The 17473-nt window shown below is 39.5% G+C and overlaps 1 protein-coding gene across 10 annotated transcripts in view; it reads right to left on the bottom strand.

The window, feature by feature from the left end:
* LOC126319942 (A-kinase anchor protein 9-like) overlaps nt 1–17473 on the bottom strand; it is a 490541-nt gene that overhangs the window by 451113 nt on the left and 21955 nt on the right. The window contains exon 2 of one of the 10 annotated variants that reach the window (XM_049993672.1): nt 16094–16152. The exons of the other annotated variants lie outside the window; for them this stretch is intronic. Within the exon in view, the coding sequence (XP_049849629.1) occupies nt 16094–16102 (9 nt within the window). The 5' untranslated portion in view covers nt 16103–16152. The remainder of the gene's footprint in view (nt 1–16093; nt 16153–17473) is intronic. 10 annotated transcript variants of the gene reach the window in all.

Below are 17473 nucleotides of genomic sequence, written 5' to 3'. Positions count from 1 at the left end.
ATGCATGTCTTAGTAGTATCATTTAATGTACCTATAATTAACTCGACCCCCAAATATGAATGCTTTGTTATACTAGAATTAGCAGAGTTGCTTTGCAGTAATGGGATCTGTGTAAGCAAGCCCTGCCAACTTTTTGTTTTTGGCAATGCCTGACTGGAATGGCCTCGTTATTAATATAAGCCCTTGTTCTTTGATGTGTATACTGATTGGAGCTTGAAATGAAAATCACATCATATTCTCAAACACTTGTGCTTACCAACATTTGCTCTACATGTAATTACTTAGTTCAGTGAAGAAAGCATTACAAAATAATCAATCAGAGGCGTGCATCTGTGAATAAAAGTACACACTACCTTCAAAAACCCAAAATCAAGAGACCCAGTCTTAAAAATCAGGAGATGCAAATGATCAAAAACTGCAGCTCATTCTCAGTACAATCTTGAGAGAATTGATGTGAGTAAAGTTAAATGGCTAGTATGTAATCACATTTTCACACAGATAATTTATCTTATTTGTAAACCTATTGACACATTCCGCTCAGTGACAAGTTGTTCTGAATATGATCCACAGAACATGGGGAAAAAAAGAGCCAAATCTGAGCAGAGTACTGTATGGATGGTTAACTGTATCAAACTTTTAAAATGATATAATACTTGAAAAGCTACTCAAAATGCAATAAGGTATCATGGCATAGCAGTCCTAAAAATGTATATATGTGGTAAATGTAAATACCATTCAAGAATTAGGTCTTAGACCTGTTCTGACTGGCCATCTGCTGCCAACAAGGCAGTACAAGGTGTGATCTTTGATCATAGCACACATGATCAGAATGTCATCAATCAATATGAGGTTCAAGTTCTTTTTTCTTTTTTTTTCTAGCAGAATATACATTATAATGAGCATCTGTAACAAGTTAAAAATTCATCATGTTTGGCTCCATGACAATGATTGTGCCCCATGACCACGATGTAATCCAGAGCAGAAAGAATATCAGCATTGGTCTTAATGTCATCTGTCTTTTTTTTATTGTACTGCAGATCTAGGTTTTAATTGCAGCTATCAGTGCATTATAAGTAGTCATGGTGACTGAATGACACATTCAAATCTAAGCTTGCCACGTTCTAGAATTAACCCAACTTGTACATGCCTGAGTTAGACTGGAATGTGTCATTATAATTATTTTCAGTCTACATGACTACTTAGAACACACTAATGGTAGCTGCATTGTCAGTTGAAATCTAGATCTGCAATGCAATATAAAATACATATGACTTATGACTGATGCTGGCCTTCTTTCTGGTCTAAATTTTAACTTTGTTACCACCCTGGTACTTAAACCCATATGTCTGCTTTTTGTGGAGGGTCTCTTAGTAATTATGCCACCTGTGCACACTTCACAGATTCACTTGTCACTAGAACCTCTCCACATTTTCTGAGTTTTAGTTTCACACAAATGTAAACAAATTTAAAGCCATCAATTATGGGAATCAAAGAAAAACCAATTCACACACAAGAAGAACACAAAACACGCCCCAATGCACACTAGACTAGCATGATTTTGCATAAATGCACTCATAGGACTGTCTGCCACAAAAAATAGTAACAGTAACTGAACAATTCATATTAAAATTGTGTAATACATATGATAAGATTTGCTACAAAACACATATCTTCCACAGCAAGCTCTTTGATCTCCTTATTTTTGGATGAGATAGAATGGACTAAAATAAGAACAAATTTTCTAGCAAACATAGGCTCTAAAATTCATACCTTAAGAGCTGTGAAGACCTGTTCAGGAAAAGAGATGTGTTTTACAGTAGCGAAGATAAACAAATGCTCACAGCTCTTACGGTATGCTTTTTAGAGCCCATGTTTACTGGACATTTTGTGATTGTTTTGGTTTATACCATCACCTTTCACAATATGGAAAGCAAAGAGCCTGCAGGAAAAGAGACTTGTGTGCTCATAGCTCTTAAGGTATGCATTTTAGGGCCCATGCTTACTAGACTTCTTCACTCCAAATGATTGTTAAATCTGCTGACAGTCATTACTAACAATAAGACTTATCAAATCAAAAACTGCTTTATAGCATCAGACCAGTAACAAAACATACTGTAAATGTTCCGAAAGGATAACATCCTGCATTAGCCCAAATATCATCTCGAAGAATATAGCTCATACAAACAGCTACCAAATGACACCTTGATTAGCTCTCTAAAAGTAATCACTACAATATTATGACTAACTAATTATGGATTCACAGTTGTTGCTAATATTGTTGGGTTCACCAATCCAGTCCAGACACTGGTTTGGTGCAGCTCTCTATGCTAATGTACCTCGTGATGAGGCAAGTAACAAAGGCAACACTGTTTCCCTTATGATGTGCCTACCACTAGGCAACTAAAGCACTTGCTGGTTTCAAGATGAAATTTTAAATGTGCCATTTAATAACTATCATACTGCAATAACGCGTGTAATTCACACATAAGAAGTAGTTCAGAAAGTTTCATAGCACTTATTTGGATTTCATACAATTAATAAGAAGGATCAAAGTGATAAAATAATAATTAAGTGGTTTCTCAAAGGTAAATTTCAATGCTGCATCAAGCATGACACACAAAATGCACATAAAGAAGTGTGTATGGCAAATGTACAATAACACAAACCTTAGTCACCAGTGCAACTTAGCCACAGATCAACACAAATCACAAAAAGTTGAAGTACATGAAAATAAGAAAAGAGTGGACAGTATTATTTCAAAGTAATTAAATTACTCATTACACATGGGAAAAATATATCTAAAAACAAAGATGATGTAACTTACCAAACGAAAGCGTTAGTATGTTGATAGACACACAAACAAACATAAAATTCAAGCTTTCGCAACCCACGGTTGCTTCATCAGGAAAGAGAGAAGGAGAGGGAAAGACGAAAGCATGTGGGTTTTAAGGGAGAGGGTAAGGAGTCATTCCAATCCCGGGAGCGGAAAGACTTACCTTAGGGGGAAAAAGGGACCGGTATACACTCGCACGCACACACACACACGCACACACACACGCACACACACACGCATGCGCGCACACGCACGCACACATATCCATCCGCACATATACATAAACAAGCAGACATATGTAAAGGCCTTTACATATGTCTGCTGGTGTCTGTATATCTGCGGATGGATATGTATGTGTGTGTGTGTGTGTGTGTGTGTGTGTGTGTGTGTGTGTGTGTGTGTGTGTGCGTGTGTGTGTGCGCGCATGCGCGCGCGAGTGTATACCTGTCCCTTTTCCCCCCCCTAAGGTAAGTCTTTTGGCTCCCAGGATTGGAATGACTCCTTACCCTCTCCCTTAAAACCCACATGCTTTCGTCTTTCCCTCTCCTTCTCTCTTTCCTGATGAAGCAACCGTGGGTTGCGAAAGCTTGAATTTTGTGTTTGTTTGTGTGTCTATCAACATACCAATGCTTTCGTTTGGTAAGTCACATCGTCTTTGTTTTTAGATATAAATTACTCATTAGGAAGAAAAGTTGTTAGGAGAGTAGTGAAGGACATACTTTCTTTTTTTTACTCTTCCTAATGTTGTATGTAGGATCCCTTACTACTTGCCACACAACACAATGTGTACTTGGTTTACTGGTTATAATATAATGTTTTTATATTTCAGTTCTTTATTGTTCTTAAGACAAAGCACTGAAGTAAGAACGAGATCTGAAGTAGAACGCATGAAACATTTCACTCCATATAAATTAAGGTCAATGGCCAAGGCCATACTGTATGCTAGCTGTTCCAAGATTGATATACACAAATATAGCTGTTCTAAACATCCACATATTTCCTATCTTCTTCTTGCAGTCATCTGGATCACCACACAATTAACAAGTGTGTTTCTTTTTTGACAATGAAGACACATTAGGCCTGCTGCTTTTACATGAACATATGCCAGATTCAGAAGGATGTAGGTTGCAGTAGGTACTGGGAGATGAAGAAGCTTGCACAGGACAGAGTAGCATGGAGAGCTGCATCAAACCAGTCTCAGGACTGAAGACCACAACAACAACATGCCAATCTTTATCATGGTTCATCCGTATCCCAATTGTCGAAGAATTTTTAGAAGTTTGTGACCCTTCTTTCATCTCTTAAAAAGATTTTTTCATCTTAAACGAAGTGTAACCATAAAGATCTCACATCAGTTGTGCAAGTGAAGTAACAATAAGTGATTCAAACATATATACATCAACAACTGAATATATGCTCCACAAGCCACTATATAGTGCCTGATGAAATTGACTTCATGCTGGTATTAACACTTTTCTGTCCTATTCATGTGCTGTGCAAAGTAAAAATGATTTTACAGGATTGTGCATGTAACCTAGTCATTCTAATCTGTCTCATTAACTCCATGTGATATAAAACATGTAAAAATACTATGTATACATATTTGTACAGTAATTAAGTGAGATAAAAAGAAACACTTCTATTTCATGACACAAATATCGTATGTGCAACATTTCCCTGCTACAGGTCTGTGAAGGCTCTGGAGTTCCTTTCAACCAACATTCAAATGTGTTTAGACTGCTTTGTAAGAGAAACGCTGCCATTGGAATCTGATCTGCAACACAATTACATCTTACTGACAGGAAGGGCAAATTTCATTACTACTATTTGTGACCATCCCTGGATAAACAATTACATTATAATTTGTTTATGTTATGCTGTGTTTAAATGAAAGTTTCTGTTAAATAAACTAAATATATTGTCTTAATAGAAATAGATTCTTTCCTGTCTTTGTATGAAATAATTCACTGTTATTACATGTAATTTTCTATGTAATTTGGGAAGATGTATGTAAAAACTTTAATTGTTAATATGCAAAATTCAATACATAACAATGACAGTAACTGTTCAAAATCATATAAACAGAGGTGATTTGTACACCACCATAGGTCAGTCTTGGACCGAATTTAGTATCAACAGCATGTGGTCAAACTTTGTGCATTCGCTGCCGAACATCTAGCCTGCAAAATAAAATTCTCTGTGAACAAGAAGTACTGAAGCTTATTTAAACCATTACATAAATCCCTTGTGGCAATGCAGTAACATCAAAATGAACCTATGGCAGCATCAAGAAGCAGCACCCCGGATTACACAAGATACGTATAATTTTTTTGGCGGAGAATATCCATAATAAGATTTGGAATATTGAACACTGTTTTTCTTGTGTTAAACAACGGGTCACATCCCAAAATTCATCACAAAAACATTTTTGGCATGTTTTATTATACCGTCTTCATGAAACAAGATCCTGTAGTCCAGTCATTTTCTTTGTGTAGCGTACCACAGCGAAGAATCTGTTAAAGGCTATTGCTTAATTAACAAGTACTTAGTTTACTATGTTTTACACAATTTACCAAATATGGTCTTATAGGTCATTTTCCAGTGTTATAGGTACCAACAACATGTCATAACATATCTGACTCTAAGCAATGGATATGAAAGTTCTGAAGGTGACAACCGATACATGTGCAAGTGTCCATTCTAAAATATAATATTTACTGTATACAATAATCCTTCTCCGTTAAGTACTGCTAGAAATGTTGGAGAATGTCCCACAGACAGTCACACAAAGATTATGATTCCAGCAATATAGGGCCCAACTGTGCTTCTCCATCAATGTCACAGAACATTTGGAAAAACTTTTCGCAAATGTTGCAGTGGGAGGGGCGAGCAAGTACTGTTGCCACAACTTTCTCCTGACCACATTCCTATGGCTTTCCTTCTGTGGGGGAGGGGGGCAGGGAGGGGAGGGCTGGGTGGGGAAGGTGAAACACTTGGTATACACGACACAGACAGATACTCCAGAAGAGCTGGTTGCCTGTTTGGCTGAAGCTGCAGCAGTTAATCATGAAACAACTGGTTATTTTGAGTGTGTTACACAAACATTAACAAGAATAAGCCAGCTGTGCATTAATGCAAGTGGATGACACGTTCAGAAACATCTTTAAAATAATTTTCTTCACACTGCAATTTGAACACAATCTCTGTACTCAATCTCTGTACATTACCACTGTCAAAACCTACATAGACCGCTGACAGAGATACTGGGCACCTGTTACATTTTTATCTCATAAAAAAAGTGTTTATTTTTAACCCTACTAAACACTCTAAAATTTTGTATAAGTAATATTTTTACTTCCTACTTTTTTAATACATACCACTATAAGCTACTATTACATAAAACTTTATTTGCTGCAATTTTGTTTACTCATTCTCATCTGGCAGACTCTACAGCATGAGGTAGTACAAACTACATGCCTATGATTACAATGTATGTCAAATTCACCGACTGCAAAAACTGCAACATTAAAAAATAGAGTAGAGTAATGAAATTCCTGGAATACATTTACGGGAACATATTTAAGTGATTAACACTACAAGATCACAGGTTAAAGTAAGTGTGAGATAAACAATCACAAATGTGAAATGATGGTACATTATAACCAGTTTAATCACCAGAACATTGAATAAAAGCATGAAAATATGCATGCATTGTGTTACATAGGTGCCAGATGTCAGTCTGTGGGATGGAGTTCCATTCCTGTTTCACTTGGTTTGTCAATACGGTGACAGTTAATGCTGCTTGTGGTGGACTGACAGTTAATGCTGTTTGTGGTTGACACTGGAGTTGTCACCTGATGCTATCCCAAATTTGCTTGGCTCGAGACAGATCTGGGATCGAGCAGGCCAAGGAAACATGTCGACAATCTGTAGAGCATGTTGGGTTGTTTGTTGTTGTTGTGGTCTTCAGTTTGAGACTGGTTTGATGCAGCTCTTTATGCTACCCTACCCTGTGCAAGCTGCTTCATCTCCCAGTACCTTCTGCAACCTACATCCTGGGTTACACACTGGTATGTGGACGAACACTGTCCCGTTGAAAAACACACTCTGGAATGCTGTTCATGAGTGGGCAGCACAATAGGCTGAATCACCAGATTGACCCATAAATTTGCACTCAGGGTGTATAGGATAACCAGCAGAGTGCTCCTGCTGGCACACAAAGTCACATCACAGACCATAACTCCAAGTGTAGATCTACTGTGACTAGCACCTCATACTGGTTGCATGCCCTCACCTAACCTCCTCCTAACAAACACATTGCCATGTTGGCAACGATTCAGAACCAGCTTTCATAAGAGAACACAACAGACATACACTCTGCCCTCCAATGAGCTCTCACTTGATACCACTGAAGTCACAAATGGTGATGGTTTGTGGTCAGTAGAATGTACGCTACAGGATGTCTGGCTAGGAGCTGTCCTTGAAATTTGTAACCAATCGTTGTGTCACTGTGGTGCCAACTGTTGTTCATACTGCTGTTACAGATGCAGTACAATGTACTAGGGCCATAAGCTGAATAGAATGGTCTTCCCTCTTGGTAGTGCCATGTGGCCATCCAGAGCCTGCACCTCTCATGACCGTACATTCTCGTGACCACTGCTGCCAGCTGTCATATGCAGTGGCTACATTCCCACCAAGCCATTCCGCAGAAGGAACTTCCAGTTTCTCATAGCCCTATTACACAACCTCATTCAAACTCAGTGAGGTGTAGATAATGGCATCTTTGTCACGTTAAAGGCATTCCTGACTAACATCGACAAACTACACACAATCTCAAAGGTAACTAACACGACCATTACAGTGTACATTTAAAACAAACCTGACCTGTGTCCTCATAGTGACGCTACTAGCACCATTCATAAGTGACTGGTGTGAAACTGGAATAGACATAATTTCTGAGGAGCATGCCTAGCAAGTTTTGTTTATGTTGCACAGTTCCTCTTTGGTGTCATGATTTTTTTTTTCCTTCAGTGTATATAGCTAATAGCGTGGAGGCAATGTCAAGGCATCATCCAGTACACAACACAAGTTAACAATTAAGATGATAAATATGAAATTTTAATTACTACCAACTTTCAGTGGCATATATAAAAAATGTCTTTCACACAACATATCGAAGTATACTTGAAGAAGACATATGATATACTGGAAGCAGAATGGCAGAAAGAGTTCCTATTTAAGTTACATGATTGATTGATTGATTAATTGAGAGGGTTTATGGGATCAAACGGTAAGGTCATCAGTCGCATGATTCCGAAGGTAGTCACAGAAGAAAGAGGGTCTGTTAAAAGTGGAGAGATACAGTCAGGAGAGTCAAATTATAAAATAATGAAGGTAAAACACACACAGTAAAAGGCATAAAAGGTGAGACCAAATCTACAAACTGGAAAACCAGAGGGGATAAAGCAGCAATCTTTCCATGGGGGAGTGGTCATGGGGTGCCAGACCGAGAAGACACAAAGAGAGCCAGCAATGGCAACCACAACCGCTCTGCCACAGCTCCAAGAGTAAAGTAAGACCTTATATCTGGAAATAAAAACCACTTTCATCGAGGAAACTTAGGACCAGATCAACCATCCATGAATAGTCTGCTAATCTTAAATTTAAGGAATCAGGAAACCTATACTTAGCACGAAAGGCCAAAAGCAGTTTCTATGAGGAGACTGTCAACAGGACTAGTACAAAAGCCACCAATAGCCAAATGCACGCCACAATAGTGAATAGGGTCAAGCAGTTTCAAAGTGGAAGGAGCCGCTAAGCCATCAACTGACTACCATAACATAGTCTGGACAAGACCAGAGCACAGTAAAGGTGGAGAAGAGTGGTACGGTCGGCACCACAAGATGTGTGGGACAGGAGGTGGAGAGCATTAAGCTTCTGCATGCTTGTAGTCGTTATGTGGTCAATATGGGGCAGCCATGTCAGCTTTTTATCAAAAATAAGGCCCAAGAAATAGGACTATGCTACAACATTGAAGAGCTGATCGCCTAAATATAGTTCGGCATCAGGGTGTACAGTGAATAAACGACAAAAATGCATGACCTATGTTTTGGAGGGACAAATCTGCAAGCCATGGAAAATGGCCCACGCAGAGGTCCATTGGATTGCGCAATGGAGAGAGCACTCAGTTGTTGGTAGCAAGTGGGAGCAATACCAGATGCAAAAATCGTCAACGTACAATGTCAGGGTAACCATGAAGCCTAACACAGGCTACAAGCCCATTGATGGCTATGAGGAAGAGTGTGACACTTAGCACAGAACCCTGTGGGATAGTGTCCTCCTGAATCTGTGGGGTGCTGAGTGATATGCCAACTCGAACCTGGAAGAGGTAGTGAGATAAGAAGCCCTGGATAAAAATATGAAGAGGTCCACAGAAGCCCCAGTCTAACTACAAGAATAATCCCAAAAGTAAGGTATCCTATTTTTTTATAAGTACATAGTTTATTTCTACAATGGTTTCATCAGTTTACAGCTTGAACATATAGCTATTTTTTGACATAATCAACATTTCTGTTAATGCATTTTTGTAGACGCTGTGGCAGTTTTTGTACATCCATGTCATACCAGCTCGCCGCCATACTGTTCAGAAAGTTATGAATTTCTTCTTTCACCTCGTCGTCGGAGCTGGACTGCTTTCCAGCCAAATGTTCTTTTAACTTAGGGAACAGGTGATAGTCACTGGGTGCCAAGTCAGGACTGTAGGGTGGGTGGGTGGGTGGGTGATTATGTTCCACTGAAACTGTTGCAGGAGAGCAACGGTTTGCCGAGCAATGTGTGGGCGAGCGTTGTCATGGAGAACGTGTACGCCCTTGCTCAACATTCCTCTTTTCCGGTCCTGAATTGCCCATCTGAGTTTTTTCAGAGTCTCACAGTACCTGTCAGTGTTAATTGTGGTCCCAGTGGGCACAAAGTCAACCAACAATACCCTCTTCCAATCCCAAAAAACGGTTGCCATGACTTTACCAGCAGACTGTGTTTGACTGAATTTCAGCGGCTTTGGCGAAGAAGTATGCTGCCACTGGCATGATTGTTGCTTGGTCTCAGGTGCAAAGCGGTATGCCCAGGTTTCGTCACCTGTGACAATTGAGTCCAGAAAGTTGTCCTGTTCAGCTGCAAGGCAGTGAAGAAATGCGTGAGAAGCATCAGCTCATTGCCACATGTGGTCCTCAGTCAGCATGTGTGGCACCCATCTTGCGCACACCCTCCGGTAGTTCAATGTTTCCATTAAAATTCTGTGAGCGGTGCAATGGGAAACCTCAGGAACCAATGTGCAGAATATTTGTCCAACCAGCTGCAAATTCTCTACACCACTTAAGAACATTTTTGATATCCATACACAACTCACCATACACTTCCGTCAACTGGTGATGGATTTCAATTGGCACAGTGCCCTTTGCATTCAAAAACCAAATAACTGTGTGCAATTCGCACTCGGCAGTAACATCCAACGGGAGCAGCATTCTCAACAGCTGCCAAGCCAAGACTGAGCGACTCAGCACGGTGTGTGCATGTTCACACACAGCGCGTGAAGCACTCTTCATAACAATGTGACCAACTGCCACACAAACAGAGTTCAGTACTTACCAAAAAAATTCGAGACCTTACTTTTGAGATTACCCTCGTAAAATGTGATGGCGCCAAGCTATGTAATATGCCCTATGTAGGTCAAAGAAGTCCGCAACAATATGCCGGTGGTTACTAAAAGCCTGTCAGATGGCTGTTTCCAATCTGAGTAAATGGTCAGTTGGAGGTCATCCTGCCAGGAAGCCAAACTGATACAGGGACAAAAGGCCCCGAGATTTGAGTACCCAACATAATCTGAAGCAGACCATCCCTTCGAGCAGTTTACAAAGTACATTCGTCCGGTTAATTGGGCAGTACCTATCGAGAGGCGTTAGGTTCTTCCCGGGCTTAATGGCAAGGATAACTATACTGTCTCACCACTGTGATGATAAAGCACCCATGAGCCAAATGCAGTTGAAGACTCTGACGAGATGTTGCCTCTAGGGAACGTCCAAATGTTGGATCATCTGGTTGTTGGTGGAATCCAGGCCTGGAGCCGTGTCTCATGAAAAGATGCGAGCCATCAAGAATTCTCATTTACTGAAGGGTTCATTAAAGGGCTCAGCATGGTGCAAGATGAAACAGAGGGGGGCCTGTTCAACTCTGCGTTTCAGCCGGAGAAAGGTAGCAAGATAGAAAGAAGATGCCAACGCTGTTGCAAAGTGTGTCGCGAGGTGTTTTGCAAGGACCAATGGATCACTGCACAGAGCACCTTGGAGGTTAAGACCCTGGACAGTTGACTTCGGCTGGTGGCTGGTGGCCCAGAAGGCTACAGAGTTTAGACCAAACCTGTGATGAAGAGGCATATGTCCCCAGGGAGGAAACATAGTGCTCCCAGCATTCGTTTTTACTCTGCTTAGTAAGGTAACTAGCCTTAGAACAGAGACACTCAAAAGTGAGGAGATTGGTCTGTGAAGGGTGTTATTTAAATCACTTGAATGCCCATCAGTGGTCCTGGATAGCGACTGCAACATTCTTGGTCCACCATGGTCCTGGTTGACGACAAGGGGGGCCTGTGGATTGGGAGACAGCAGTGCCAGCAGCATGAAGAATAGTGGCAGAGGCACCTTGCACAGCTGCATCAATGAAATTCAAGAGGGAGGTGTTCAAGTGCACATTAGACACATGTATAAAGGCCAATTAGCCCTGCAGATTGCCCAATCTGGGGGCCTGTCTGACTGGCGGCAGGTGGGGAACAAAATGAACACCGGAAAGTGGTCACTGTCACAAAGGTCATCATGGGATTACCAATTTAGGGAAGCCACAATAGCAGGGGAGGAGTCGTGAAATTAACAGCAGTAAATGTGTCATGAGTGGCATTAATAATAATAAAAAGATTTTATTGTCGTTAAGCTTACAGAAGCAATAGACAATGTCAAATTACAAAATATAAACAAAATTATATGCAGGAGCTATAAGTACAATATTACAATAGTTTTATAAATACCAATAACAGGAGAGACAATATATAGAGTGAGGTAGTACAACCAAATCAATCAGAATGTACCAGTACAAAAAACATGAAAAAGTCAGAATACAGAATACTAAGACAGGAAAACATATTATATACAAAGAAACATTACATCAGATTATAATAACTGCCCTTTGCAACTGTGCAGAGAAAAACAGATTAATGCTTATTACTAGCTACTAACAAATAGGTAACTGGAACTGCTAATGAAATAATTAATATAGTATATCGGGAGCAGCCAAAGTTTATAATATTATTTGTTTTTGACTGCAATCAAGAAATTCATCAAGGGAATAAAAAGGATGCTCAACCAGCCACTCATACAGTTTTGGCTTGATCTTTTCAATAGGACAATTGAATTTACAAAGAGAAAATTTATTGCAACATTTTGAACCTATTACATGATAGCTTTTTAAAGACTTAGTTAAACATCGAAAAGGTACATCAATGTGTTTCCTGTTTCCCATATTATACGAACGTATATTTTCTCTTAATTGATGGTTTGGTAAATTGTTCATGGTATGTAGAACAACAGTATAGGGATTAACAACAGTCATAACTTTAAGTTTCACGAACAATGGCTTGCAGGAATCTAGTCTCCCAGAATCAGTGATAATTCTTACAACCTTTTTTTTCATTTTTGCAGTAGAAGAATATCAAGTACATGGCTACAGTTTCCCCATAATAGTAAACCATAAGAAATGATGCTCTGAAACTCGGCAAAATATGCTGATCTAATGTACTGATCTGATACACAACCTTTTAACCTTCTCAACAAATAGATTACTAAAGAAAGGCTGGTAGATATATAGTTAATATGGTAATTCCAATTAAGTTTACTATCTAAATATATACCAAGAAATTCAAATTTATGAAACATTCAGATATAAGGTATCTCTTAAGCTGAAAAAAATGAGCTGTGTTTTATTTTCATTTAATAAAAAACTGTTTGCTCTGAACCATTTTGGTGCTTCACTGATGGTATTTTCTGTTCTATTTTTTAACAATTCAATGTCAGGGTCATTGTTGATAAAGGTTGTATCGTCAGCAGATAAGATTGAATGGGAACTTACAGTAGATGGTATATCATTAATCATAATCAGAAAAAGCAGTGGGCCAAGCACCGAGCCCTGAGCCACACCACACAGGACATTGGCTACATTGGATCTATCTTCATTAATACAAACAATCAGTTTACGGTGAAGAATACCCAAGCCACTGTTTTGAAAACCTAAAATCTCTAATTTATGCAGAAGTAACTTGTGGTTCATTGAAGTGGGTAGGGAAACCATCACTGATGAGACGCAACTGAGGTCTGTGATAAGTTGGTCAATTTGCTGGATTAAAGTACACAGCACAACGTAAGGAAGCAGCCTACCTGGAGGGAGATAGACATTGCAAATGGTGATTCTCTGAGTCGTTTGCACTTTAACCACTACTGTTTCCAGGTTGGTACTTAAGGGGATCCAGTCATTAATGACATTGGAGCGAACCAAAGTGCAGACCCCGCCAGATCCTAGCCAAGGGCCGGCACAGTTCCAACAGAACACCCGATAACCATGAAAAGGTTGAGGAGTGGTCATCACAGAAGTGCGTTTCTTGAAGAACAACACAGAACATAAAATAGGAGGAGACAAGACATTGCATTTCCAGTAGGTGACGATAGTATCCGTTTCAGTTCCACTGGATGACCGTGTGGCGAGAGTCCAGGTTATACATAAAGAACCAGAGAGATCATGTCACTCTGTAAGTGATCATCATCAACAAGGATGGAGTGACATCCATAAATAAGATGTCAAACTCAGGTTGCGTGGGGCGAGATGGCACCTCCGCGGGCACTGGAGGACTGTCTTGGCACTTATGTTTCTCCTTCTTCATTTCAAGTAACCAAAGTGGAATCAAAAGACTTGCACCAGGCAATCAGGTCTACCAGCAGGGAGGCCCTTGCCATATGACATTTCATTCAATTGGTGACACTCTTAAAAACACAAGATATATTTGTAGCCAGGGGGTCTAAACTATTTCTTTCTAATGTGAGCTGCTGGGCCAGTTGTTTGAGGCAGTTGTCATTTTGGGCTTTGCTACAACCAAAGTTTCTGCTTGTCATTATAAACACTCCTCTTCCTGGGCAATCTAATTCATCTTTCTGATATACATTCAACATGTTGTCAAAAATTTTCAAACTTTATACTTCAGGGTTAAGACATCTTTTGGTTCCCTGTACAGTCAGTTGGGAAGAGGGCAACGTTCAAGGAGAGACATGATTTCTTGGTCTGTGATGTGAATTCTCTGGCACTTAACAACTAACACATTAAGATTCTCTCTCACTCTGCATTTGGTATTGGTCTATTGTAATAGTTGTTTTATTTGATGTTGGTCTTCAACTGAGGGTCTAACAAGTTCTGGTCAAATTAAAACAATGCGTAATCCACACGTACTCTGCCACCTGAGTTGCCCCACAAGGCATATTAGAGTATAATACACTTGTGGGGAATTTGTATGCCTATGTTTAGCATAGCTGAAGGAATCGTCATCTGAGGTAATTACAAAACCATCAAAGCCTCTGCTTCAGGACAAACACTCAGCTACATATCAGAGGTCCTCAGTCTGTCTCCTGAATGACACTGCAAAACGAGAAGTTGTGCAGAGACTTCATGAACATGACTAGCAATTTTCACCAGTTCCACCTATCTCTAGAAGAAAAAAAAAAAAAAAAAACAGAGAATGATCGAAGAATCCAGGTGATGGATATCATTCATGTCAATGTGTGTGACAACCTAACTGTGGTCCCCGTAGCTTCTAGGATCGCTGTTTTTGTCTGGCAGACAATTCATCTCAGAATACACACCTATTCGGTTTTTTCTCCTCTTGTGACTCTGATTCCCTGACAGAGGCCATCATGCACCTAACACTGGAACTCCTAAGCTAACAATACCTGCTTTCCACTAGTTGTGTGCCCAAATCTAAGCAGAGGAGAGATCGCTGTCAGCCACCACTACCCAGTAGAAGATCAGAATTCTCTGCAGACCATACAAGCAACAAAATTACCTGACAAGTTCTGCTGCACCTTCACACCAGGAACTGCCCTGGCACTCCAATACCAGTGCAATTCACAATCACCAAAGCAGTTTAGAGCTGTTAATGAACAAAAGCTAATTCCTTCATCACAATCTTGCAATGTCCACAATTCCTAGATGATAGCAATGTCTCAGTGTTGGCATACTACTATGGCTTTCCATCAGTGTTGCGGTAACTAATTGCATTTTGTGGCTGAAAGCTAGCAACAGAGCTGCCAGCTGCCAAAAATTTTCTTTCACCATGCAGGCTACAGTGCTGAAGCCATGGGATCCCTATCACTACTTTTATTTAACAGTCTCTGGTCGAAACTGAATCAGATAATAGTGGCACCAACAGCAGCATTCCAATACACTAGTAAATTAAATTTGTGAGAGTGTCAGTTTGGTGAATATAAAACAAGTAGCTATATTAAAAAGCACTACAATCAAGACAAACAGTTTGCTGCTTAAAAAGCACATAAGGAAAACTAAACAATTAGTGCAAAGCAAAAACTATGGCTCTAGCTGCTGCAAATGTCACTGTATATAGTGCTGACACCACAGGATCTAATGCACATACCATGGGTCTTTTTTTTTTACGATTCCAGAAATATTTATTATGCATGTAACGATCAAAGAAAGTCTATGTGTTTGCCAGTGTTTTCTTTAAAATATAAAGAGGATCTACTACTTTATTTTACTCAAAGAAGGGCAACGCAATGTAATAAAATGACATGTGAATCATTACTGCTACCATACTGTCAAGAACACGTATCAGTAACATCAATAATCAATACAATGGACAAATAATTATTTCAAACTCCTCGAGAATAAGTCCAATAATGCACAAAAAAGAAAAATCTGGGAACTAAATGCTAAATTAATGACTCCACCACAACTCTGACATCAATCATCTCACAACCCGTTCAGCACAAACAAAAAGAAGTGAGATAGTTAAAAATTAGTTTGTAATTCAAAACATTCCATCCATTAAGGGGAAAGAGCACATTACAGAGCTTGGATGTGCATGTTAAGACATGAAAATTACAAAACAAGGATTTGTCTTAAGCCACACAGTTCCGAAAATTTCAAATTGTTTAACACTCATACCCGTTCCATTCCAAAGAAGGCTTCCTTCTGTAGGAGGTTCAACTGCTGATAAATTTATTCTATAATAAAATAAAGACAAATAATTGCTGCAATAGTAATGACAGAATACGTTACAATAAAAAGGATACAATATTTCACCTATCTTATATGTATTGTTAAAACTACATGAGACAGTAAAGGAATGTCTGTTGGACAGTTACTTTGTCAATGATAGTTACAGAGAAAACACTGAATTCAGAATGTAAAAATAGTAATTCTGTAAGGCAGGCCACAGGAGTGAAAAGATAAAAACAAAAGTGTAATTGAAGGACAACACAGAGTGTCTAAGGGGAAAGATAATCAGCTTTTGAATAGGTGGAAACACTACTGCATGCACATAGAAAATTTCAAATTACAGAGTGCTACAAGTGAGTTATCCCCTTAACACATGATGTCATTGCCTGTGCAAAGGGTTTTGTACATAATTTCTAACCATCAAACTGTGATTTCCTGGAATGCATTCAAAAAACTCTCCCGAATATATCACCTTGAGGGCACTGGGAAAACTGTTGATGACATGCTATATGCCAAATCTGCAGATTGCTCTCTCTCTCTCTCTCTCTCTCTCTCTCTCTCTCTCTCTCTCTCTCTCTCTCGTCCCCCCCCCCCCCAATGCTTCATAAAAAGACAAATATAGCTCTTCATTTCAAAGGCCTTTTTCATGCTCATTCACTGAACACAAAGATATTGTGGCAAGTGTCAAATTTGAACTTAGGATATGTTTTATGTAATTGCAAAGAGAAGGAAAGACAGGAATAAAACATTAAAAAAAAAGAGAATAAAATAAAGAAAGGGTGAAAAATTAAAATCCAAAAGGCAGAAAGGGCAACACTAGGTTATCAAAAAAGAAAAGTGTTCTTGCATGGGGACTTGAAATGTAGAAAGGAACCGACAAGAGAAAGGAGAAATTGTAAACTGGGACAAAAACATATAGAGTGAATGTCACAAGAAAGTACCAGGTGCTATTCCTGAAAACTGAAAGCAGATGGAACTGATCCTCCCTGGCACACAAAACAGGTCCGAACGCGGTTGCAGAGCCAACGGAAAAGCATGCAAAGTTCAGAAGAACACGAAATCCTGAAGATTGGCTCTAATTTACAAATGCGCAAAATTTGGCACAGACTTCATTGCGAGATGGCTTTAATAGGTTCCACAACGAAACACTGTCTCGAAATTTGGTAGAACATCCAAAGAAATTCTGGTCGTATGTAAAGCGGCGAGACGCAGTCAATACCTTCGCTGCGCAGTGTCGATGGTACTGTTACAGACGACTGTGCCGCTAAAGCGGAGTTATTGAACGCAGTTTTCTGAAATTCCTTCACCAGAGAAGACGAATAGAAT

Source organism: Schistocerca gregaria, chromosome 2, assembly GCF_023897955.1.
Source record: "Schistocerca gregaria isolate iqSchGreg1 chromosome 2, iqSchGreg1.2, whole genome shotgun sequence".
Lineage (NCBI taxonomy): Eukaryota > Metazoa > Arthropoda > Insecta > Orthoptera > Acrididae > Schistocerca > Schistocerca gregaria.
This window is presented reverse-complemented; position numbering and strand designations above follow the sequence as displayed.